Raw genomic sequence first — 25,380 nt, forward strand, 5'->3', positions numbered from 1 at the left:
CTTGCCGTCAGCGGCATCTCGCATACAAGTCGTACGGGTGGAATATGCCAAAAGGCAGAATAGGCTTGACTTTAAGATGGAATAGGTGATTAGGACTAAGAGATTCCAGATCATTTGGATTCTCTGAAATTGTTGTCAATGGGCGACTGTTCAGAATTGCTTCCACTTCAAACATTACTGTTGCAAGGCCTTCATCGTCGAGATTGCTGTTTTGTTACAGAGAGCAGCGTTTTCTTAACGAGACGGATCTCTCCCATATTCCTCCAAAATGGGCTCCATATGGAGGTTTAAAAGTCTACTTAACGTTCTTCTGTTGAAGAGCTTGTTCCATGGCTCCTTCAATTTTTTTTATTGTTGCAATGAAATTTGTTCTATTGTTGGATCTTATTTCAAATACTTGGCCCCTTCTACTGATAAATCATCTGAATGCATTGATACAAGAATAAGTGTCCATTGACTGTGCCACTTCAAGATGCACTGCTTTGCTGGTAAGGCAGGTGAAAAATAACTCCATAGCGTTTCACGATGGTCCTTTCACGCTTTACTTCTATTGGCCTGAAGTAATCAAACCCTACGCATGTGAGTAGTGGTAGATCAATCGTTACTCGGTCTTTAGGTAAGTCGGCCATCTTTTGTTCGCCTGCAATAGCATGGAGTCGTCGGCATATAATGCATTCAGAGATTTTTCTTGCCATTGAGTTTGCACAGGGAACCCAGTATTTTTGCCTCAATAAGGACAGCATGTGATTTTGACCACCATGTCCAATTTTCCGATGCATGCTTTTAAGAATCAAAGTGGAGATTTGGTGATCTTTGGGAAGAATGACAGGGTGCCGCGTTTCTTCTGGCATTGCCATCTTGTTCAATCGTCCACCAACTCTCAACACACCTTTTTCAAGCACGGGGTCAAGCTTGTACAATTAACTTTTCTTTTTCACGCTCTCACCGGCTTCAATTGATTCGTAAGAGTGCCATCAGTTTTCTTGTTTGTGCTTTTATATCACTTTGAGTGCCTTCTACAGCACTTAGCTCTTTGTGTCCTTTACTTAATTGGGACAGTATGTTTTTTAGGTGCAGAAACCATGCAGTTGCTCTAATAAGGGTCATTTTCTGGACTTACTCTGTTGCTCTGTCATCACTCCCTCTGATTGCATATCACACTATCTTCCTTACACTCACCATTTTGTTATCACCTTCAATGTTCAACTCTGTCTGTCCAATGAGATATCTTAACTCGGCATGCAGTGAACATGTCACACATCAGCGAATGTCGTGCATGAGCAAGACACAAGATGCTGCATCCAAAGTCCTATATTGGCGTCAGAATTAATGGTATCGGCATGTTACTTGTTAGTATTTATCGATACCGATACCACTGTTTTAATGCAGTATCGGGACCTCTGGCGATAACAGTATCGGTATCGGAACAACACTACTGAAAACCAGATCAGTTTCCTTTACCGATTCTGCTCCCTGGTCCACAACAGTTCTCCGCCAACTCAAATCTCAAGGAAGACAACAGGAACGTCTTTACAACAAAACTGGACTACCTATTGTCAGATCTCGCTTATCGCGGAACCCTCCCTTGGAGCTTACAATAGTTTTTCGGGCTCTGTAAGGTCCCGACTGGCTCCGTTACACATGGTTAGGACTTCTCTTAATCCCTTAAAAAAAAAACTTTGCGGGAGTCTCTTCTGAGTCTGCTCAGAGCAGAGCAGCCCAATTCCTAAGAATTTCACTGGAAAGACTCCCTGAGATCATGGTATTAGGTCATTTCTTCAGAAATTCTGAATCATCATATCAACTGGTCTAGGCTTGTTGAAACTGTGAGTCATCATACCAAACTGGTATGAGCTTGTTAAGGCTGCCTGAGTATGTCTGGACTTGCCTAGTCAGGCTTCAGGAAGTACTTCCTTATTTGGGTGTGAGTCGCAAGAACTTTCCGTTTGGGCTATTAGACTATGACCAAACCATCAAACGATTTATACTTCCACCATAGAACTAAATACCACAGTTTCATTCATTATCATTATACCCTTATAACAATAAAATACATTTCATAATAAATTTCATGAAAATTTCTTTGTCAATAAAACACATCGCATAATACATCCACATGCTATGATGGGGCCTAACTCTTTTCAATCCTAACACATAAACCATGCAGTGGCATGAGGTTTATGGGCTATATAACTTTCAAACAACATACAATGTGTATATATGTATATGTGACTGTTACTGGATATATCTTGTTAGCTGTAATTAGTACTTATTGCTTCAGCAAGCAGTCAATATTGGATAAATATGATTGTGTGAAACTGTTCAAGCATCCTTGTTTGTTAGACCAGAAATGGCAAACCCTGGTGGCTAAATTTGGTATTACAAATGTATCTTTTGAGCCTGGGACTTAACCCATTCTTTGCCAATTGCCATGCTCTTCATCACCTCCCTATACTCCGCACCTTCACAACACTCGACACTATTCACAAAGAAATTTACAAAAAACAAGTGTTTACAAGGACAACATTGCCTTAGCCAAATCTGCCTACTACTCTGGACTGATTCAAACACATCAAAACAGTTCCAAAACTCTCTTTTCTATCCTCTCTAATATCACAAAAAACCCTGACTCCATCGCCCCACACATGCACTCCACCGACACTTTTAATTCAATCATGTCATTTTTCATTTCCAAAATCAGTAATGTTCATCAACGTCTGACTCCATGTCCAGTTTCAGCTGATCTTACTGCCCGACTTCTCACCCCCACAATTCTGTTTTCCAACTTTACTCTTCCATCCATCCGCTCTATATCCGAGCTTATTATCAACTCAAAACCCACAACCTGCCATCTTGATCCACTTCCCACGACACTTGTTAAATCCTGCCTGTCCTCAGTTGCCGCTTTTATCACCAATATTATTCATTCTTCCCTACTTACCTCTATTGTTCCCCACTCTCTCAAAAATGCTTCTATTACACTAATACTAAAAAAAAATCTCGCCTAGATCCAACCAATTTCAACAACCTTCGACCCATTTCCAACCTTCCATTCATTTCCAAAATTCTTGAAAAATCTGTTGCCACCCAACGTCACAACCACCTCATCTCAAATAACATCTATGAGCAGTTTCAGTCTGGTTTCCGTCCATTCCTCAGTACTGAAACAGCTCTTGTCAAAATCACCAACGACATCCTCATAGCTTCTGACTCTGGCTTACTCTCCATTCTCATTCTACTTGATCTAACAGCAGCATTCAACACCATTTCTCACACCATACAGATTGGCATCTATTGGCATTAACCACACTCCTCTCACCTGGTTCACCTCCTATCTTTCTGAACATACTAAATATATTCAGCTCAAATTCCATTAATCAAGTATTCAGCCGTTCATAACTGGGGTGCCCCAAGGGTCGGTCCTGGGGTCCACTCTCTTCATCATATACATTCTCCCAGTTGGTTACATCTTCCGCAAATATAACATCTATTTTCACTGCTACGCAGATGACACCCAGCTCTACCTCTCTTCCAAACCCTCTTCAGTCCTTCCACAAACTACTTACAAATACTACATTACAAATAATTTTCCTACAAACTTCTTCTCCTCACCTATAAAGCTCTAAATAACCTTGCTCCACATTACATATCTGACCTGCTTCACATTACTACTCCCGCCCGATTACTCCGCTCCTCATCCACATTCCAACCCCATGTTCCCCGTTTGCCTCGCCACAATGGGATGCAGAGCCTTCAGCTACTCTGCTCCCAAGCTCTGGAACTCCCTCCCTCCTGACCTTCGTGCCACCGACTCCCTCTCACTCTTCAAAACTATTCCACCCATTTATAACTATACCTTTTACATCACATTTCTCACTTACTTCATTCATCTATTTTTACCTTGTTTTATCGATTTTATTTGGTTTTGTGCTTTTTAACACTTTGTTCAGCGACCTTGAGTGTCCTGAAAGGTACTTTAAATGACATTTATTATTATTATTTATTATTATTATCATATGTGCCTTCAGGAAAATCCTGGTTGTACTGTTGAATTAGCATTTCACTAAGATCAATGACTAAAATCCTATTGGCTGAGACATCCTCACCAGTTTGCATCACACAGCTGTCATTATTCTTCATTAGTCCATTTACCACCCATCCAAGTACAGTTTGAACTGCATAAGGTCTGCCATTTTGACTTTTGAGGACTTTTCGGGGCTCCATCAGCTGTGGTGCATTGGTCCCAATTAACAATTCAACATCTCCATCGATAACTGGTAGTTTTACTTTCTTGAGATAGTGCCAGTTGTCTATGGCCTTTTGCCTTGGGATGTGCCCTTTTTGTACTGGGTTTGTTTTCAGCATACAATTTTGGCAGGGTATAAAATTTATGACCTTCTAGTCCACTTCGAGGCAGTCAGCCTTTTTCTGGCCCATAGTGTTCAGCAAGATCCGTGTTTTCCTTGTTTTGGCTCTTAACTGCAGAAAAAAGCTCTCGGTAATAAAACATGCATTCCTTCCAGAGTCCAATAGAGCATATGTCTAGAAAATTGAGGTTGGGTTTGTCATCTTTATCTGGACAGGACGAATTTAAAGTGTTTGGCCGGTAACTTCAGGTACATACAACGCAACCATCCCGCTGCTGACCAACTTGTCAGTTTCTTCTTGGTCTTCCTTTTCTCTTTTCTTTCCATTGTATATGTGTAACACAGTTGGGTGGTTTTGTGAGCAGACGCCACACTTGAGTCTGTTTTGACAATTTTTCTTCTATGGCCAGAGTCGTGGGGCCGCCAGGAGACCCGAAGAGGGACCAAAGAAAAGAAAGAAAAGCGAAGCCCAGCACCGACCAGACACCACCCACCGGGCCACTAACCAGAGTCCTTCACCAACCCCAGAGACATCTAAATTCCAGCAAATTAGGGAGACCTCAAGGGCCTGAAGGAGAAACTGAGGAAAGGTAGAAAGGACAGACGAAGCAGAGTGAGATCCACAGACACCCGCCTCCACCGAATCAATGACCTGAGGGAGAAACAAATTGTGTCTGAGTTTCGATAGATGCTGGTGTGGTGGATCTGGCATGCATGAAAATCTCCACCAAAGAGGGGAGCCGTCGACCCCCGCCAGGACAGAGCAAGCGCAACACCTCAGGGCCCCCCAGGCCGCGGCAGCGCCAAAGGACGACCCCCGGGCAACGCAGGGGCCACCGGCCGGAGAGCAAACCCAGGGGCAGGAGCGCCCCCCACCCCAACGATCTAAGTGAAAAACTACCCCCGTTACTGAGTTCGCCAGCTCGCCGACTGGCGAACTCTACCCCTAAACCGTGAGTGTGACCCCACCCAGTGTATATACATAAGTGTGTGTGTTTGGTGCATTAAAATTGGGGGCAGGTGAACCGGAGCAGAGGGAAATGATATCCCCCTCTGCTCCGATCCACCCGCCTCCCAGGCATGTCAAGGAGAGCCAAAACGTTTTCTGATGCAGTGTGAGACTGAGAAACTTGCTTGATTGGTTTAGAAGATTGTTTGCTTGTACATTGCTTCTTGGTGGTGCTGTGCTGCACCTGCCGGCTTCCACCAATGGGGGCATCATGTTTCCCAATTTGTTAATTTCTTGGTGGTTGTAGGCCTCATATGATGATCAGCATCACTGTGTCCATCTTTATCAACAGTATCATCATAGTCATCTTCATCACTGTCATAATCATCATCATTCTCCTCCTCCCCCTCCTTGCTATCATTCTCAGTGTCATCTTCATTGTTCTTATCATCCTCTTCAGCAATTTCATTTAAACCACCATCTTGTTCCTTTTCATAGGCTGATAAAGTTTTTATCAATGCAGCTTCAGCTTCAATGTAAGTTTGTATTTCAAGCTCCTCTTGTTGAGCCTTGACAGCAGCTTGTCTAATTTCAAGTTCATATTTCAGGTCTCTTTCTTGTTTTTCCAACTCCTGTTTTTTCTTTAAATTGGCAGCACTATTAGTGGTGCCACCTTTTGGCATTTGAGAAAAGGAGGCAGCCTTATCCAGCTATCTAGCACTTTCTTTAAAATCCTTAAAGCAAGCAAGGACGAGGTGCCAGTCCATGATATTCTCCTCTTCAGGAAGGAGACTATAAATAGACTCCTGTATCTGTAGAATATCATCTTCCAAGGCATTTAACACTGCAATGTTTTCCTTCATCTTTGATTCATTTCCATATCAATCATGAGTGTTTGTATTGTATTTCTTGTCTTTGTTAAGTCTCTCATTCTTGTTTTTCTTTGCTTGAAGAGTTTCTCAATTTGAGTTAGGCGTGCCTTTTCTGTGGGTTTCGTCTTCCTTTTGGGTCTCCCACTAGTAGCACCCAATGTTTCCTCTTCCTCTTCAGGGATTTCTTCCTCTTCCAAAGGAGTTTCATTTACATTTGTGTTATTGATTTGAAGTTGCTCAGGTGCATAGGTCGCTTCCTCTTCTGATTTGGCTCTTTGCTCGTTTAAAGACATTTTAGTTTTGATGTGCAAGCAAATGCAATGTAGTCAAATACATAAAGCTTCAGCAGTGCAGACAATGTCACGCACAGTGTCAGCAACTTACAAAACTTGCATACAATAGTATTTTAAGTCCACAACACCACAAGATTTCAATGAACTGCTTGTTTCATGCGACAGACAACAGTAAATGCATTAATTCCACAGTCCACAATCATAAACAGCCGATCCGTTGTGAGCCACAATTCATTCACAATTCCAAGTGTCTGACAACAACAAACATACAACCTTCACATGCAGCCATGCGGCAATACAGCACTTAAATTCCACCTTCTAATCCAATAAACTCCAGTTTAGAAGAAACTTTTAGAATTTCCTTTCCAACAATTAATTAAGGCCAGCACGATCCACATTTCATTTTTTGAGAGGATATTATGCCAACGCGCTCCCACAGACATAAAAGATTTTTTGACTTACTTATTTCAGATTACTTCAGTCTTCGGCCATTGTCTTTCCTTGACTGGATTTTCTTTGTTCAGACATGTGTGTATGTGATATGTAATTGTGTTGATTGCGTATGTATGCGTGCACAAGGTCATTAAATCCAAACTACTATGATCAAAATAAACTGTAGCCACTAAGGCAAATCAAAACAAAGCAGCCTGTAGAACAAAGTTTCCACACTCCTAATCAGCGCATCTGGTTCAATCAACTTCGCTTGTTCATGAGGCTTTAAACATACCTGGCCATTAGCTGGCATAATCCTCATTTCAAACAAAAAAAGCCAAAATTATATTCAACAAATATTGGCTCCAACATCGTCAAATTGGTCGATAATTGCCGATAATTATTGGCCACCGATATTATTGTGCATCCCTATTTATATTATTTCAGTGGTGCCTTATGTTGACATATGTTGCGATTGCAATCCCCCCACCGCTTGTAACAGATATTTACCGGTACTTGAGTAAAATCTTGGAATTAATTAATGTAAAGTCATCAAATTGAAAGTATATTTAGAATAAAAGACTCTCAAGGACTGTTCTCATAGCTTTCTTTGATCCTTGAATAGAATACTTCTCTTGCAAAATACAACTGTAAACAAAACAATCAAAATGGACTAAATTCTCAGAACCTCTCACTTACATTTTTAGTTCTGCTCATGAGCACCACACTCCAGTAGCACTGGTTCACGAGGCCCCGTGGAGGAAACTTCAGCAGGGAATTTTGCTCTAATGTATAACTAATATGCTATTTGAATTTGGCTCTGCAAAGAGCGCAAATTACTTTAGAGTTCTCCAACAAGCATCAAGGAAGTAAATCAGAAAATAAAACTACCTATATAGTCCTTATCTTCCCGCCAGTGACTCCGCCATGTTTTGTTGCAAACTGAGTTAACTGAGTTACATTTTTAAATGCTTTAATTAATTCAAATTAATCACCAAAGTTAAGGCTTTCGTTTTAACAGCCCTAATTAAAGTGCATTAAAATGCTAACAGATTGTGTCTCTGTTTTTGTGTTTTTCAGGCCCAGGAGCAAAAAAAATGGTGGTAATTCTCACCATTGTGCCAGTGCTTGGTATTCTAATACCATGCATAGCATACATCCTTTTTCAGAGGAGGAAAAATTGGCTGCAACCCTCATACAAAATACCAGATACTGTGAGTAATAATAAATAACTAGAACAATTTCCGCGGAAATTTTGAATGGGACTGCGGACTCTTGCAAGGTGGAAAGACGCATGTAGTACTTGTAGCAATAGTAGTAGTAGTAGGACTTTTAGTAGTAGCAAGTACTTGTAGTAGTAGTCGTCGTCGTAGTAGTAGTACCTGTAGTAGAAGCAGTAGTACTTATAGTAGTAGTAGTAGTACTTGTAGTTATAGTAATTTTAGTAGTAGTCAAATGGCTAAGATGGCCTCCGCCCTGGCTGTGCGAGGGGGCGAGAATCCTGGGCGTACCTAATCAATTGGCCAAGATGGCCGCCGCCTGGGTGGGCGGGCGGAGTGGCGAGAATTCAGGGCATACTTAATCAATTGGCAAAGATGGCCGCCGCTCTGGGCGAGCGGAGTGGCGAGAATCCTGAGCGTAACTAATCAATTGGCCAAGATGTCCGCCGCCCTGGATGGGCGGAGTCGCGAGAATCTTGAGCGTACCTAATCAATTGGCCAGAATCCTGGGCGCACCTAATCATATGTCCAAGGTAGTAGTAGTGTAATAGTATTTGCAATAGTAGTAGTCGTACATAGGCCAAGTCTTGAGTGCACATAGAAAAAAAGGGGGTGAGTTGAGCTCAACAGTGAGAGAGATAATTGGCTGAGGGAGTTGCTATGCAGAAGTGAGAGACCAGACAGTATAGCTAAAAAAAAAAAAAAACACTATTTAAATAGCAGTCCATTCCATTGCATTTAAAAAAAAATAATAATAATGTTGTGCTTTTTTTGGGAAAATGTATTTAAATTTTTTTTAAATGAGCTTAACGTTTAAAATTGAAACGATTGAAATCGGTCAAGAAATGGAAGTTCAACATAAACTAAAAGTATCTTACTGTCGCTTTAAGAAACATTCACGTACACAAATTTGACTTTAACATGTTGTACACATCACGCACACACATTCAACTGAAATGTATGAGAAACGCACACCTCGAACAAAAGCCTCTCACGACTTAACAGTTCAAGATGCAGTTTCCAGACATGGCTCGTTAGAACGGCAAGGGTTTGGGGAACGCAAGCATGTTCTCATTTTTTTAATCAGATGAAAAATGAAATTAGAGCAGGTTGAAACTTGTGATTAAAAAAAAAAAAGAAGGAGAAAAAACCCCAACCCTAACCCAAAATAACATGGGGAACATGATTGAAAAAGTCTGACTTCTCCTCGCTTAAAGTGAAAAAAAGGTACTAAATGACATCTTTGCCAAACAAAAGTGCAAATTTGATGTCTAGTGAGCAAAGATTGTGCCACGGTGACGAATTCAAGTGAGATTTTTTTAAATCATTTTTTTTTCATCCTGACTTTGGAATGAATGGGAAAGGGAAAAAAATAAAAAATAAAGTATATTTTTCCAAGCCACAATACGCGCGCGCATTTGTTAACGGGCTGATATGATTTTTAGCTCATTTTGTTTCAAGGTACGCCAAGGATTCTTTCTCCCATTCCCACCCGGGGCGGCGACCATCTTGGCCAATTGATTAGGTACGCCCAGAATTCTCACCACTCCGCTCGCCCAGGGTGGCGGCCATCTTGGCGGCCGTTTTTTTTCTCTCCTCACTCTGACGTTGATTGCTCCACTCTAGCAGACGCAATACACACCAATGTTAAAAGGCTATTTTTCTCCATTTTGCTCACTCTATTTGAACCCGCACAGAATGGAGAGCTTACATTCCTTAAAAAAAAAAAAGCTAAAGATGGGAAAAATTGCAACAAAATGAGCTAAAAATATATATCAGTCGGTTAATGTATGCGCGTGTAGCGTGGCTTGGAAAAAGGTACTTGATTTGTGATTTTTTTACCCCCTTTCCCATTCATTCCAATGGGACTTTTTTTCTGAGTTTTTTGGGAATTGCGTCGCCATGGTAACTCAGAATTCCAAGAAAAGTAATGCCGCAGCGAGTCAGATCGAGCCGCATCGTTTGATCTCTCATTTGTGCCGGTGCGATCTACGGTACGGGCTGCATTTTTGCGGAAAAATCTGTGGAAGATAATAAAATAAAAAAACGGAAGAAAAATTTAAAAAAAAATGATTTTCTTAGGATAGTAATATGTGCCTGCTTTGCTTCGCAAGCAGTAGCTCTGCGACTGCTTTGCTACGCAGCAGTCCCATAATAATAAACCAGATTTTCTAGGATAGTAATATGTGCCTGCTTTGCTACGCAGCAGTCCCATAATAATCTATTTCAGTGCAGGTTCCTGTAAAGCCAAGCTCCCAAACATCATGTTGTATACATTGAACACTCTACAGTGCATGTGGAAAGTACCGTAAAATGCCGTGAATAAGACACATTTTTTTGCTAAAGATCATACAAGCCATTCAGAAATGCTACATTTAATCTGAAATTTACTGGTACTCGGGGTGGAACGGTTCACAAAATCCATGGTTTGGCTCGGTTTTGTGCCCACTGTTTTCGGTTCCGTTCTGTATGCAATTTTAGAAAAAATAATTGTCCTGGAGTTAAAAGTGAAAGTGTATATTATTCATAGCTAATTACTATTATTAGGGATGTTCGATATCACTTTTTTTAGATCGATTCCGATACACAAATCTTTAGTACTCACCAATACCCATACCAAGTCTCGATACCATTAGTATTTATGATACATAAAATTTACAAAAAAAACAAGACGGATATTTTTTTTTAAAAGACATATACATCCTAATTATAGCCAATTTCCTTAACTCTTTGACTGCCAGACGTTTTCAAAAACGGGTTGTCCCCAGTGCCAGCCGATTTAAGCATTTTGACTGATCTTTCAAGGTCCACAGAAAATGTTGTGTTTGGACTATGGAAACACACATACTACCAAATGAAAGATTGGACTCTCATCTTTCATCAGAAAAAAAAGTTTGTTTCTACCTTATTCCGTTCTTCAGCAATCAACAATAGAAAATAGGTTAGTTTCACCGAAATGCTCTGTTTTGAAACAAAAAGCGGAGAAAATGAGCTTTTTGTGAAACGATGTTATTTCATGCACTCCAGTGAATTCTACACTTCTTTTTGTCCATAAATGATGCCACAAACACCTAAATAGTGCTTTACTTCTGTAATACACCACCACCAACAATGAAAAAGTGTTTTTAGTTTGCAAAATAACAGTTTATTTACAGAACAGCGTAACAGTTTATTTACAGAACAGCGTAACAATTTGACAAAGTATTTACAAAGGTGTGCATGTGTGACTATTTACAATTGTGTGGAGTTTGAACTACACAATTTTTCTTTTTGTGTGGTATACAGTGAAACACTCCCCTGGGTGCAAGGGGATACAGCAGGATTTGCACCACAGGTTTGTTTCACTGCGAATGCCCTTTTGTGTGCAGACCCTACACTTTCTTGCTGGCTTTTTTTTCCGGGGAGTAGCAGGAATGTGTTGCAGCGTGTGTTTGGCCATGCTGCCATCAAGTCGGCTTTCAGGATCATTATGTGGTGACCTGGTGTTTTGTCTGGCTTCATGTCCTTCCATCCCAACTTCCTCCTGGTCTTGTGGCAACAGCCACCCTCTCACCACCTGCTGGATGAATTCCAAAAAATGTTGACACTTCCCAGGATTTTTTGCTTTGTGCAATATGTATGCATTGAACATGCATATCTGGAACATATATGCAACAAACTTTTTGTGCCACTTCAAAGTTTTACGTGTGAATGGGTGGTATGAGATGTTTTGATCCATCTTGTCCACTCCATTCATCTTGGAATTGTAGTCCACAACACAAATGGGTTTTTGGAAAGGCACTTTTTTTTTTTGTGCCTTCCGCCACACCTCCACTGTCCGCATTTCATCTTCATGAAACGTTGTCACCATCCTCAACAAACGTTTGTCCTGCCATGCCACAATCAAAACATTTGTGTTGTGCCTTACCAGTTTCCCCCCCACCCCAAGGCCAGTGTTGGTTAGGCATGTGATCTCACTGGGTTCACCCCTGTTTTTCCTCAGCGTTCCACAAACATTGGTACGTGCTGCCAGGAGACGTTCACACAAAGCAATCGAATTATAAAAATTGTCCATAAATAGTGTGTACCCATTTCCTGGCAGACGATCCAGTAAGTTGAACACTGTGTCAGGGAGAGAACAACTAATACCAACATAGGGTTGCATATTAAAACAATAGCCGGTTTGGGAGTCACACAAAATGTACGATTTGATACCATATTTGACCGGCTTTTGGGGGTTGTACACCTTGAACGAAAGACGTCCCTGGAAACTTATCATTCCCTCATCAATGCAGATATTCCTGCCCGGTTGAAACAGTTCCTTGAATTTGCTTACAACGTGATTGAACACAGGACGAATTTTAAATAGTTTGTCGTCTGAACTGTGTGTCTCGTTGTCGTTGAAATGCAGGAAACTCCAGATGAGCTGGAAGCGGTTTCGAGGCATCGCGCGACTGAAAAATGGTGTCGTCTCTATTTCATCCTGAGTCCAATACATTTCTATACTGGGCTTGTTTATATAACCAGTAAGAAATTGCAGTGCAAAAAAAGTTTTGAGTTCGGACACAGACACTGGCTTCCAAGCATGACTCCTGCAGTGTGGCAGACTTTCAGCCCGTTTTTGCATAGACTGGCGTGCATATAAGTTTGTCTGATCAGCAATGTGCTGCAGAAGCTCGTCCGTGATGAAGAGTTGCAGGAAGTCAACTGGCCGGGTCGAATTCAGCTCTGCTGCGGCACCTCTCGGTCCTGGCTCCGCAGTAAAGGGGAATGAGTTTGGCTGCCAGCCTGCTTCATGCCAGCCAGAATTTTTGGGATCTGCAAATATACATTTCAATATCATATAATATTCATTTTAGATCAGTGTGATGCTATATATGTGTTTACCTTTTTTCTGGGATCCACTGGTCCTTGGACCTTTATTTTGCTTACTCTGAGGAGTGTCACTCTGAGCTGCAGCTGAAAGAAATATATACAATTACAATAATATCGAAAGACCGTTTTCTTTTGTTGTTACGGTGTATTGAAAACACTTTTTTTTTATACCTCTCTTTGTCGTCTTTGCAGAGGGACGTCGTTGTGAGCACGATCCGCGATCTATGAATGCACATTCACGTTACACGAGGTGCTAACAGCGTGCCGGAAAAGTAGCTCATAGCAAGTTTGTGCTTACCTTCGCAGTCTTCTGCGGATAAAAGACTGTCCGTATCACTTTCTCCGTGGTCAGATTGTACCCACTCCTCCGAAGAATATCCATCGGACTCAGGATACTCTTCGTCGTCGTCCGAATCAACGTCCTCGTGCGGAGAAGTGCTCGGTCGTGCACCACGTTTTCCGGCGCTAGCACCGCTAGCCTCTGAGGCCTTAAAACGTGGTCGAAGCTGCCGCCGCGTGTACGCTGCAACTTCGGCATCAACCTCGTTGTCACCATCATCATCATCGTCGTCCGATTTAACGTCCTCGCGTGCAGAAGTGCTCGGTTGTGCACGACGTTTTCCGGCGCTAGCACCGCTAGCCTCTGAGGCCTTAGGACGTGATCGAAGCTGCCGCCGCGTCAACGCTGCAGCTTCGGCGTCAACCTCGTTGTCACCATCATCATCCCCGTCGTCACAAACGTGCACTTTAGCACTGGTTGATGCTTCTTCTTTTTGAAAAAACCGATCAAGCGTGAGCTGCTTCTTACCATCGGTCGCCATTTTTTGTTTCTCCTCAATTCTCATCTCCTCCTCGACGCTCTCGCCCCGCCTTGCCTTTTATACTACTGACGCCCACCCGATCTTGTCAAAAGAGAGTCATCGCTGCCCTCTAGGGGCCAAAAATAGTCATTAGGCTCAAGAAACCTGCTTGAAACTTTCAGGAGAGCTCCGCAAGCCTTCACAGCACCCGTTTCAAAAAAAAAAAAAAAAAAATGGGAGGACGTCTTTTAACGTCTTTGGCGCTCCTCCGTAGGTTTTTGCAGAACGTCATTTAACGTCTTTGGCAGTAAAAGAGTTAAAGTCACTGTCCGGCGTTTTGACCATTTCTGTTTGTAATCAAACCGTTTCTGTTTGTAAACAAACAATTCAAAACGAACCCCTCCAATGGTTCAACCCATACGAGCTCAACGTTCACACCCCCTGCCTCTGACCGCACTCAGCCAAGCAAGCTGCGAGAGTGCGTGAAGAGGTGTCTTGCAAATGGTCACATTACTGATCCGCGATCACCGACAGGGATAATAGTTCAAAATGACATTCGCCTTGTAACGATGGTGAAATAATCAGGACAATTGTGGAACAGTTTTCAAGAACAAAACAGCCAATAGTGCGCGTAGCGTCCCAAAAAAACAATCTGTGATGTCTTCAAGGCCCGTCCAGAGTGTCGGAAACTACACAACCCGCAACCCACCCCCAAAGGTTGCTACAGCCTTTTGGCTTAGCTTCACATATTGCCATGTGTAAATATAAGGATATAAAAAAAGTTTGACGCTCGTTCTATATTGCCGAGTTACTCTTGTCAATGTGACTTAACCTAGCATGTCGCTAAATCAGCAAGCTAACATTTTCTTTCCTGTTTGAACAACCCCCCCAACCCCCCACCCCCCGCTGCTGGCAAAACAAACACAAAATTGCAAAATGCAGGCTGGGGGGGGTTTGAGGACAAAATCACCACCACACATTAACAGAAGCCCAGAGATGTAGATTGAGTTCATGTTTAAACATCCTGTATTCAAGAAGCGTTTATTTCTGAGTCAAAACGTTGGACAGTGTGCAATTTTCACATAGTTTATCTTTCAATTTACTTCAGAAGCATTCATCTTAGCATTCAGCTTTGCATTCAGATATTAGCATTCAGATATTAGCATTCAGATATTAGCATTCAGATATTAGCATTCAGATAATAGCATTCAACTTTCCCAGGCAATTTCTGCAGAAATTGCACTTAGTCTAGTTTATGCTGAAATGTTTTTGGTTTTTTTGCGTTTCAAGACACCATGCACTTGAAATGATTGTATTCAAATGTATTGTATATTCTCAGTTTTAATGGCGTGTGCTGTGGACCTCTTGCCCAGGTCACCCTTGTAAAAGAGATGAAAGATTCCACCCCTAATGTATGTAGCTACAGTGATTAAGATTTTTAGCACAAACTTAACTTTGTTTCGATGTTGTTGTTCTCCCACAGCTCTTCATTGAAGCATGGGACCCTCCTCGCATGCCAATCTCCAGCAACAGCCCAACTGAGGAGCTCTGTGATATTACAAGCATGGAGTTTAGAGGATAGTGAAAGAAGCTACGTTCTATGCATTCCCACTTTCTGCAACTTACCAATTTATTCCAGTTGTGTGATCAGTTTAATAATATGCTTGTAACAAAGATGTGCTACCCGCTCTGAGGCACACTCCGCCGGGCCCTCTCTTTTTATTGGGTAGCCACCTAGTTACATAGCCGTTCCTGCTCTAAAGAGGAGGGGGAACACACAGCAGCAACCATCACAGATATGAGTCATTAAGCAGATGATAATACAACCTTCGGCGCTGAAGGTTTCAACAGTCAAAGTTCATCCGCAAAGTGTTTCAGCCGCTATCTTGTGATAAGGCATAGTTCCTGTCCTGCAGTTGCAGGAGCATCCCACAGGGCTCTGTTCTCTTCACAGATAACTCCAACTCACATGATTCAAACAAGGTTATACCACTGAATAAATGCTTTGCAATACTATAAGAGTAAATATGGGATAAATTGTACATTTATTCGAACACATATGCAGACAAGGCACAGAAATCAAGCTCCTAACACGTCCGTGGAAACAGTCCACCAATCAAGAGCGGAGGTTTGCTGAACAAAAGTTGCATATGACACTGATGGTAGCTTGGCTGAAAGGAAAACCTTGAGTCTCCGCCCACAAATGGTCCCTCGCTACTTTGCGATTCACTTACAGTGAGGAAAATAAGTATTTCACCCCCTGGTGATTTTGTGAGTTTGACCCTTTACAAAGAAAGGAACGGTCTATAATTTTCATGGTAGGTTCATCTTAACAGTGAGAGACAGAATATTAAAAAAAATCCCAGGAAATCACATTATATTAATTTTAAACATTTATTTGTCTTTTATTGAGGAAAATAAGTATTTCACCCCCTACCAACCAGCAAGAATTCTGGCTCCCACAGACCCAGGGACAAGATTATAGACCTGCACAAGGCTGGAATGGGCTACAAGACCATTAGCAAGCAGCTGGGTGAAAAGGAGTCAACTGTTGGTGCGATAGTTAGAAAATGGAAGACACACCAATTGACCATCAATCTCCCTCGGTCTGGTGCTCCACGCAAGATCTCACCTCGTGGAGTGAACCGGATCATGAGAAAGGTGAGGAAACAACCCAGAACTACACGGCAGGAGCTTGTTGATGATATCAAGGCAGCTGGGACCACAGTCACCAAGATGACCATTGGTAACACACTACGCCGTAATGGATTGAAATCCTGTAGTGCCCGCAAGGTCCCCCTGCTCAAGAAGGCACATGTACAGGCCCGTCTGAAGTTTGCCAATGAGCACCTGGATGATTCAGAGGAGGCTTGGGAGAAAGTGCTGTGGTCAGATGAGACTAAAATCGAGCTCTTTGGCATCAACTCGACTCGCCGTGTTTGGAGGGCGAAAAAAGCTGACTTTGACCCCAAGAACACCATCCCCACCGTCAAGCATGGTGGTGGAAACATTATGTTTTGGGGCTGTTTCTCTGCTAAGGGTACAGGACGACTTCACCGGATCGAGGGGAGGATGAATGGGGCCATGTACCGGGAAATCTTAGGTGAGAACCTCCTTCCCTCAGCCAGGATATTGAAAATGGGTCGTGGATGGGTGTTTCAGCATGACAATGACCCAAAACATACAGCAAAGGCAACAAAGGAGTGGCTCAAGAAGAAGCACATTAAGGTTATGGAGTGGCCTAGTCAGTCTCCAGACCTTAATCCTATAGAGAACTTGTGGAGGGAGCTGAAGCTTCGAGTTGCCAAGCAACAGCCTCGAAATCTTCAGGATTTGGAGAGGATCTGCAAAGAGGAGTGGGCCACAATCCCTCCTGGGATCTGCGCAAACTTGGTGACCAACTACAAGAAACGTCTGACCGCTGTGCTTGCCAACAAGGGTTTCTCCACCAAGTACTGAGTCATGTTTTGCTAGGGGGTGAAATACTTATTTTCCTCAATAAAAGACAAATAAATGTTTAAAATTAATATAATGTGATTTCCTGGGATTTTTTTTAATATTCTGTCTCTCACTGTTAAGATGAACCTACCATGAAAATTATAGACCGTTCCTTTCTTTGTAAAGGGTCAAACTCACAAAATCACCAGGGGGTGAAATACTTATTTTCCTCACTGTATCGTGGATTCACGATATCGTGAATTTGTATTTGGGTCCAAAATTCATACATTGCGGGGTTTATCTTGGCTTGTACCTCGCTATTTTGTCGGTTTTTAATTCCTCACGAGGGTTGTGGGGGTGCTGGGGCCTATACCAGCTGTCTTTGGGCCGTAGGCGTGAACTGGTTTCCAGCCAATAGCTCATTCACTGCCAATCCAGTAAAAAAGGATCTTTGACGTCTTTTGTCATCAATGGCAGCGATTAACAAGTGTTTAGAAGAACTTTGTGGTGGCTTTGTTATAGCTTAGTAGAGGCATAACTCGCCACCCCCACCTTAACGTCCTCTACTTCGTGGAAATTTGCCTATAGCAGGTGGGCGTGGAACGTAACACCCACGAAAGGTGAGGGAACACACCCTTTAATATGAATTGATCACGTATCAGTTCGTGAACCTTTCTACTTTTAGAACCTACGTTTACATGCAAGGTGTTAAGGTCAGAATTCTGGGTTCTGAAACAATCGCGGTAACACATTTACATGTGTGGCAGAAAGCGTTACTCTCGTTTATGCTCATTTGTGCTTGATTGGAATAACCCATTCGGACCACGACGAATTACGTAAATGTCATTTCCGCTTTTAACTTCCTATACGTTTAATAAAAGACATTATATTTATGTCACTCACAACGCTAAATGAAGTAGTCGGTTTCCTCCTTGCTCCAGAAGTGTGGTTCTTTGCTGCGAGCGTCATGTTTGTTGACAACGGCTTGAGAATTTCCGGTGGGTTACACACCAGAAGCACGGACTTACATACTTTTATTTACTGTATGTGTATATAAGCGCAAACTGTGGCGTTTTCCCCGTATAGACACAAGATAGTTGTGACTGCATAGACCAAGATTCCTTGTGAATCAAATAAGCAAAGAAAAAAAGAAGACAAGGAAAAAAATAGCGTGCATGCGCACAGTGAAAAACATTGCCCCAATCGATCGATGTATTCCGAATGCGTTTATATGAGCAAGAATTCTAGTTATGAAAGGAGTAACCCAGGGGTCTTAAGAGCATATTTGGGTTATCGCGCGTGTTTACATGGCCTTACAAAACCCAAATATTGCCAATATTTGGGTTTTAAAAGGGTTTTTGCCTGCATGTAAACATAGTCATTTGCGTTCCAAATTAGTATGTCACTGGGTTCCAACGGATCATTATCAGGCTTCTGCAGAGCTTGCTGATGACCTGATCGTTTAATTCCGCTGTGTTGGAGGAGTGACGCATGGAAAACAGGCTGGATAGGGGCTCTCGAGGACCGGACTTGGAGATCCCTACTCTAAAATAAGCACATTTTAGAAAGTACTCATCTAACGCATTACTTTTTCTACACAAGTAATAAGACTAAAGTTACTTTTCAAACATGCCACTTTGAAGAATATGTACTCAGGCCGGATTTCTCTTTATCAACAGATATACTTGCTTTGATTAAACGACCAGTGGAAATTTGAGCCATTCCGAATCAAATTCCTAATCCATTCAGTCTATGATGTCCTTCCAAGTCCAGCCAATCTCTTCCGCTGGGGCCTGGCAGATACTACACTGTGCCCACTCATCCAGAGAAGAGGATCACTGGAGCATATCCTGAGCTGTTGCCCAAGAGCACTTAGAGGTGGATGCTACCATTGGCGCCATGACCAAGTGACCAGCAAGGTAGAACATCGCTTTTGTAAAAGCCAAATTAGGGAGACCTCAAGAGACCAACGGAAAGACTGAGGAAAGGAAGGAAGGATAGATGAAAGAGAGTGAGATCCATTGACATCAGCCTCCACCGATTCAACGACCAGAGGAAGAAGCAGATTGTGTTTGAATTTCGGTAGATGCTGGTGTGGTGGATCTGGCATGCATGAAAACCTCCACCAGAGAGGGGAGCCGTCGCCAGGGCGAGCAAGCCCCCCCCCAACCTACCCCCACACACACCCCGACTGCGGCAGCGCCAAGACACAACCCCCGGGCCAGGCAGATGCCATCGGCCGGAGTGCAAACCCAGGAGCCAGGAGCGCCACCCACCCCAATACGGCCCGCGCCCTAAGCCCAACGCAGCAGAACGGGGCATGGCAGGCCCACCAGGCAACCCACCGGCTCACAGCCCTCGCCCCCCCACCCCCCACCCACACCCGCCACCCACCACAACCCAGCCCCCGTAATTTGACATGTTTGTTTTTTTAAAGTACAATAGCATTCTAATAATAAGCAGCAAGCGGCTTTCGGAGCACCACATCGGTTTTAGTTTGATCAAGATAATGGATGATAACCTTTGTAAAGCAGTCATTAAAATTAAGGTTGCTACACTTTAACAGTGTGTGTGTGGGTTTTTTTCCAGCTTAGAGGTTAAAACATTTTTTTAAACACACACAGTACACAATCAGGTTTTGATGTGCACATTTGTTTTCTGATTTACTTGGGAACTGTGTTGGCCAACAACAAATCAAAACAATGGACGGTCAGAGAAAGGCAAGAAAGAAGGCTAACTTCACCAAGATGTACATTGAATTTGTATTCAATAAATAATAAATGTACTGTAGATTGTACCAGTACATTGAATGTACATTGAAGTTAGCCTTCTTTGTGAATAAAAAATAAATAAAAATGATGTACAGTCATGGCCAAAAGTTTTGAGAATGACACAAAGTATTGCTTTTCACAAACTTTGCTGCTTCAGTATTTTTAGACCTTTCTGTTAGATGTTACTATGATATAAATGTCAAAGGCTTTTATTGACAATTAAATGAAATGTATGCAATAGTGTCAATATTTGCAGTCTCGAAAAACATTTTTCAAGACCTCTGCAATTTGCCCTGGTATATCACATCCTGACTGAATGGCAGCCCATTCTTACATAATCAATGCTTGGAATTTGTCAGAATTTGTCGGTTTTTGTCTGTCCACCTGCCTCTTGAGGATTGACCACACGTTCTCGATAGGATTAAGGTTTGGGAGTTTTCTGGCCATGGAGTCAAAATGTTGATGTTCTCTCTGAGCCACGTAGTTATCACTTTTGCCTTATGGCAAGGTGCTCCATCATGCTGGAAAATGAATTGTTCGTCACAAAACTGTTTATGGATGGTTGGGAGAAGTTGCTCTCGGAGGATGTTTTGGTATCATTTTTTTTATTCATGGCTATGTTTTGGGGCAAAATTGTGAGTGATCACAGTCCCTTGGCTGAGAAGCAACCCCACACATGTATGGTCTCAGGATGCTTTACTGTTGGCATGATACAGGACGGACGGTAGCGCTCGCCTTTTCTTCTCCAGACAAGCTTTTTTTTTCCAGATGCCCCAAAAAATCCGAAAGGGGATTCATCAGAGAAAATGACTTTAACCCAGATTTACAGAATACATGCACATCATTGCGCATGGTCAGGATTAGGGATGTTCGATACCACTTTTTTCCGACCGATACGCAAGTAGTCACCGCTACTGATACCAAATACCGATACCACTAGTAAATAAATTTCTCCAACCATAAATGACGGATGATTTTAAAGAAAGACATACATATCCCAATATAGTATGTTTCTTAAAATTGCATGAAGTTAATGGCAACTTTGTATTCATATACTGTAATTTCTCATTTCTTGTCCCCTGATCGTAAAAATGGTATCGGTCGCCGCCGTGTGTACGATACCTTAAAATAAGACTGGTATTGGCACCAATACGATACCTAATATCGGTAGTCACCTATCATAGTCAGTATGATACTACCTCAGCCTCAATTTGAGCCGGAAAACCCCCTGAACATGATTTGTTGCATGAGGCTTTTTCAAGTTCCCATATCTCCAGAATGTGCGGACTGCGTAAGGTAGGTACAGACTTGACGTGGCAATGCGTAAAGTTTCACGTTCAGTTTGTTTTCTATGAATATCACCTTTGGCGCGGAATAGTTTGAATGTAAAGTTTTGGCCTCATTTTGTTAGTACGAGGCCCCAGAACTCTAACTACTTTCTGTGATAAGAAATAGAAACAAGTAACAAAAATGATCAAATAAACAGAGATAAGAAAAATCAGCTAAAGAGGAACGGTCTTAAACAAGGTGATGGAATTTCCCTAATCTTGACACTCTAGTCACTGCAGATGTTCTTCACTATCTTCACGGCCGACTCCGCTTTTTTATTTTGGGTGCTGAAGTGTGTCTTCTGCCCAGATTTAGTCATAACTGTTTTAATTTCCTCATTTCCTCAGTAGAGCTTTGTTCTGCGGATATATCCTTGTGAGTGTTATCGCTATCTCTGCCAGGTGTAGTCATGACTGAATATCTTCCTCTATTCCTCAAATGGGCTTTGTTCTGTGTCTGAATAGTGTGCTTGAGTATTATCGCATGTCCGGTTAACTTTGTGAACTGTTTACTGGAAACTTTGTGGTACTGCCCTTCAAGATAGCATAAGAATGTTGTAAGTCCTCTGTAACTTGGCACTTGTGAGATGCTACAGCCATTGCCTGTAACTCACTTGTGCCCGGAATATTCTGTAGAAATAAAAGCTTTGAAGGAACTGTTCATCGATCTCCAGCCTGTATTCAGATAACCAACATTCTCACTACCCGAAAGAAAACGAACGCTCTGTATTTCCATTTCCTGTTTCACGTACTCCATTCATTACAAATATAATGTAGTATGTTTAAGAGCTATAATTACCATCTGTGAGGGCCGTAAACCGCACCGTTCTATTTTTAGCGCTGCAGCTAGATGACATTAACGAGGCAATCGAGTGCTGTGCAAACGTAAATGAAGTAATTAAACACTGCGAAATTATGTGAGCTAAAAACGTATATAACACACATTGAACGACAGATATAGGTGCTATTACTCACGACAAGAGTATACACACTAATTCTCAATAACGCACACCGAAATGGCCCTGCCGGAAGTAATGAAATAAACAAGTGTTACCTCATAAGGAGACACACAGGAAACTTTTGTTCCCCCTGTCTTTTGGACAGTTCTTGACCCAAAAATGGCCACAGGAGTGGGGGCCGATACCATTATTGATAAAGTTCCATGCGAGCATGAGGTTCAGGTTAGTTTTGAAAAAATCAATACTGATGGAGTATCCGTCAAGGACGGTGCCCATTTCGAAAGACGGGAAACATTTCACACGCCCAGATTGACGATTAAACGGGCGCAGATGCCACTGGGGACAGTTTCATATAGACCATGATCTGTCCCCTCCACTTAAGAAGGGTCTGCTTGACACACGCACGCCTGCGAGCTCACGTTTTACTGCCTTATTTAGCGCGGCTTGTTCCTGCTGTGGACGATATTCTACCAGGCATCTACGGCATATGAACACTTGACCACATTAGAAGTACAAAACTATTTTATTTATTTATTCAATAAACTATCAACTTTAGCAGTTTTGGGTGAATGGTCTACGTACATACATTTAACAAAATAAACGAAAACAAAGAATTGGGAAGTAGAAAACCCTGTTGTTTATGACAGCCTTTGCTCGTCTGCCATGTTTTTCCGCGCGGACCGTCCGCGTCGTCCCGGGCCAGCTCCTAGTAGCCTACCTGAAGCTCCAGCGGAGGCTGGCAGGCGTGGGAAAAAAGTGGCTGAGCATAAGCCACCTTCCGAGCCACTTGGAGCTGGGCCACGGACGGCCTTAGAACTGTCCCCTTTAACCTGCTTGACTGGGCTAGTGCCCTATCTTGTAGTCTAACCCCCCCCCCACACCCCCCTCAACTCAAACAACAAAACATTTACATAGTATCTAACAGTTAAACTGGAGGGTATGTGGCAAAATTATTTGTACCACAAATGGAACCTGTATATATATGTTTCTGAAATATATTAGTTTGTGCGTGAATGAGTAAATGAGTGGCATTAACTTTGTACATTTTGAGGAAAGGCCACTTCAATAGTTCACTTCATGTTTTTGTGTTACTTCATGGGGCAGATTCGCCACATCAAATATGGCGGAGACGCTGACGGCATTGTAGAAAATGGCTACAGCAGTCTATAGAAGAAAAACTACGCTAGCGTGCCAGTGGCGGCCATGTTGGAAAGGACAACATTCCCCTCCAAGTCTGCATTGAAATTTAATTTTACCCATAATTTGCTAATTTGTCAGCTGACATAGATGAGGTTTACTTGTTTTTTTGTCAATGCCAAAACGTGTGCTAATAGCACAGAACATAAAAAGTCGCCCCCCCCCCCCTCATTTTTTCCTCCTCTTTTTATTTTTATTTTTTTTTTATTTCATGAGGAAACGTTTTTTCCACTTCCTTTTTCTTAACCGTATGGCGTTGTTCGAAATCGTATTTCGGTGTTCTTGACGACGTGACGCCCACACATAAAATGCGCTGACGGCTTTGCCCCTCTTAGTTTAACGTCGCCGATGGCCAGCAAATCCAAAATGGTCGTGTGGAAACTACAAATGTTAATACCTATGGCTCTGCTCGTCTCGAGTAAAAGTTGGCTTTCAGCAATCAACATACGTCATTAACTGGACGACATCAACCTGATGGAAGACGCTCTTTGATATGTCATCACTTACTTTAATAATCGTATTTTTAACATTGAATGGAGCTACAGGTAATTAATTCAATTGTCATTTTCCATTGCAACTTATTTCTTAAACTCAGGAGCTCAGCTCGTATTTCGATTGCACGTCGTAGAATCGACAGTCTATCCTGAAATTGTTTTATTCATTTTATGAATTGTTTCGTTTTAAGTTTGAGCTCAGTGGTTGATCATTTAAAGAGATTAAAACACAGTTTATCTTGAATAATTCGGCATATCTACAGTATTTGCAGTTAAAATCTCTTTCAAACATTTAAACGTAAAGGAATTATGTTAGGATCTAATGTTCTTGATTGTAAACTAAGAGCGGCAGCTTTTGGTTTTGGTTCCTTGACCGAACAATCTCAGTTATCTATAAATGACCTATGCCTGCCTGGCAGCACAGGTTCAACAAAGTTACAAGGGAACGGGATATTGGCTCAGCTTTCAGTGCAGAAAGTGCGATTAAATATTGAAACATTCAACATCTATCTCAAAATGTGTGATATCAAATACTTCAAATCAAACTCATACATAGAATTTATGTTACACATAATAATAATAATAATAATAATAATAATGAATACTGAAATGTTTCAGCGCTGTGCCTGTCGCTCTGTGATAAGCAAGGGACAATAATTAATTTATTATGTTGGCTCTGTCCAACAGTTTAAAAATTATGGTTGGTCTTGGAAGGAAGTAATTGAAAATCCATAAAGAACATCCACATGCTCCAAAGTCTAGTTGTATGGTAATTGCAAAGTAGAGCGGACAACATTTGTTTGTTTTTTTAATTGGAAATGCATCATAAACGTCCAATATGTACCTAGCTAGAAATTAAGTTTTTATACGTGTAGCTTAAAACAATCCAAATTATGTCTGGGTCTTCTGGGTGTTCACTCTATAAATATTGTACTGGTCATTACTAATTTAAGTTTCAGCATTGTTTGTGAAATTGCTAATGCAGGATATTAATATTGTAAAACCTGATTTTGTGTTTCTCATTGTGAAGCGGTTTTAGTTGTCCTCAGCCCACCCAGAAATGTCCGTTTAACCTCCATGAACATGAATTTGGTGCTGAGGTGGGATCCACCTGAGGGGGTAACCAGTGACCTATTCTACACCTCAGAATGCAAGTAAGTCAGTGTGAACTGAGCACCAAAATATATTTTTTTCTTTTCTTTTTTTAACAGCCTAAAGTTTTCTTGGACATTTTGACCCATTCAATCACACAGCAATATTTACTGACCCTGTATTTGCACCACTGTCTCCTACAAAATATAGAAGTATGTTCTCCTAATAGAGATTAGTGGTGCAACGTTCCCCAAAAGTCACGGTTCAGATGGGATCACGGATTTGAGTCATGGATCGTATCATTTTTCAGATCA

The 25,380-nt window shown here is 41.9% G+C and overlaps 2 protein-coding genes and 1 long non-coding RNA gene across 7 annotated transcripts in view; 2 read left to right on the forward strand and 1 right to left on the reverse strand.

Moving 5' to 3' along the window:
- The window catches only part of ifngr2 (interferon gamma receptor 2), a 60,055-nt gene extending 44,242 nt beyond the window's left edge, over nt 1-15,813 (forward strand). For 3 of the 4 annotated variants that reach the window (XM_077579707.1, XM_077579706.1, XM_077579708.1), the window contains 2 exons: nt 7,994-8,127; nt 15,271-15,813. In XM_077579707.1, coding sequence (XP_077435833.1) covers nt 7,994-8,127; nt 15,271-15,369 — 233 coding nt within the window. In that variant the 3' untranslated portion in view covers nt 15,370-15,813. Of the gene's footprint in view, nt 1-4,777; nt 4,958-5,055; nt 5,321-7,993; nt 8,128-15,270 lie in introns of all 4 variants that reach the window. The other variant, XR_013295898.1, reaches the window with a different exon arrangement.
- Nucleotides 13,044-13,726, reverse strand: LOC144060307 (uncharacterized). Its single transcript, XR_013295899.1, has 3 exons — nt 13,286-13,726; nt 13,159-13,209; nt 13,044-13,071 (listed from the first exon to the last, which is right to left on the reverse strand). It is a non-coding gene; the product is annotated as an uncharacterized LOC144060307 (long non-coding RNA).
- Nucleotides 15,814-23,703: 7,890 nt separating the features above from the next.
- The window catches only part of LOC144060690 (interleukin-10 receptor subunit beta-like), a 63,640-nt gene continuing 61,963 nt past the window's right edge, over nt 23,704-25,380 (forward strand). Inside the window, exons 1-2 of one of the 2 annotated variants that reach the window (XM_077580444.1) lie at nt 23,704-24,025; nt 25,005-25,128. In XM_077580444.1, the coding sequence (XP_077436570.1) occupies nt 23,974-24,025; nt 25,005-25,128 (176 nt within the window). In that variant the 5' untranslated portion in view covers nt 23,704-23,973. The remainder of the gene's footprint in view (nt 24,026-25,004; nt 25,129-25,380) is intronic. The other variant, XM_077580445.1, reaches the window with a different exon arrangement.

Source organism: Vanacampus margaritifer, chromosome 11 (genome assembly GCF_051991255.1).
Source record: "Vanacampus margaritifer isolate UIUO_Vmar chromosome 11, RoL_Vmar_1.0, whole genome shotgun sequence".
Classification (NCBI taxonomy): domain Eukaryota; kingdom Metazoa; phylum Chordata; class Actinopteri; order Syngnathiformes; family Syngnathidae; genus Vanacampus; species Vanacampus margaritifer.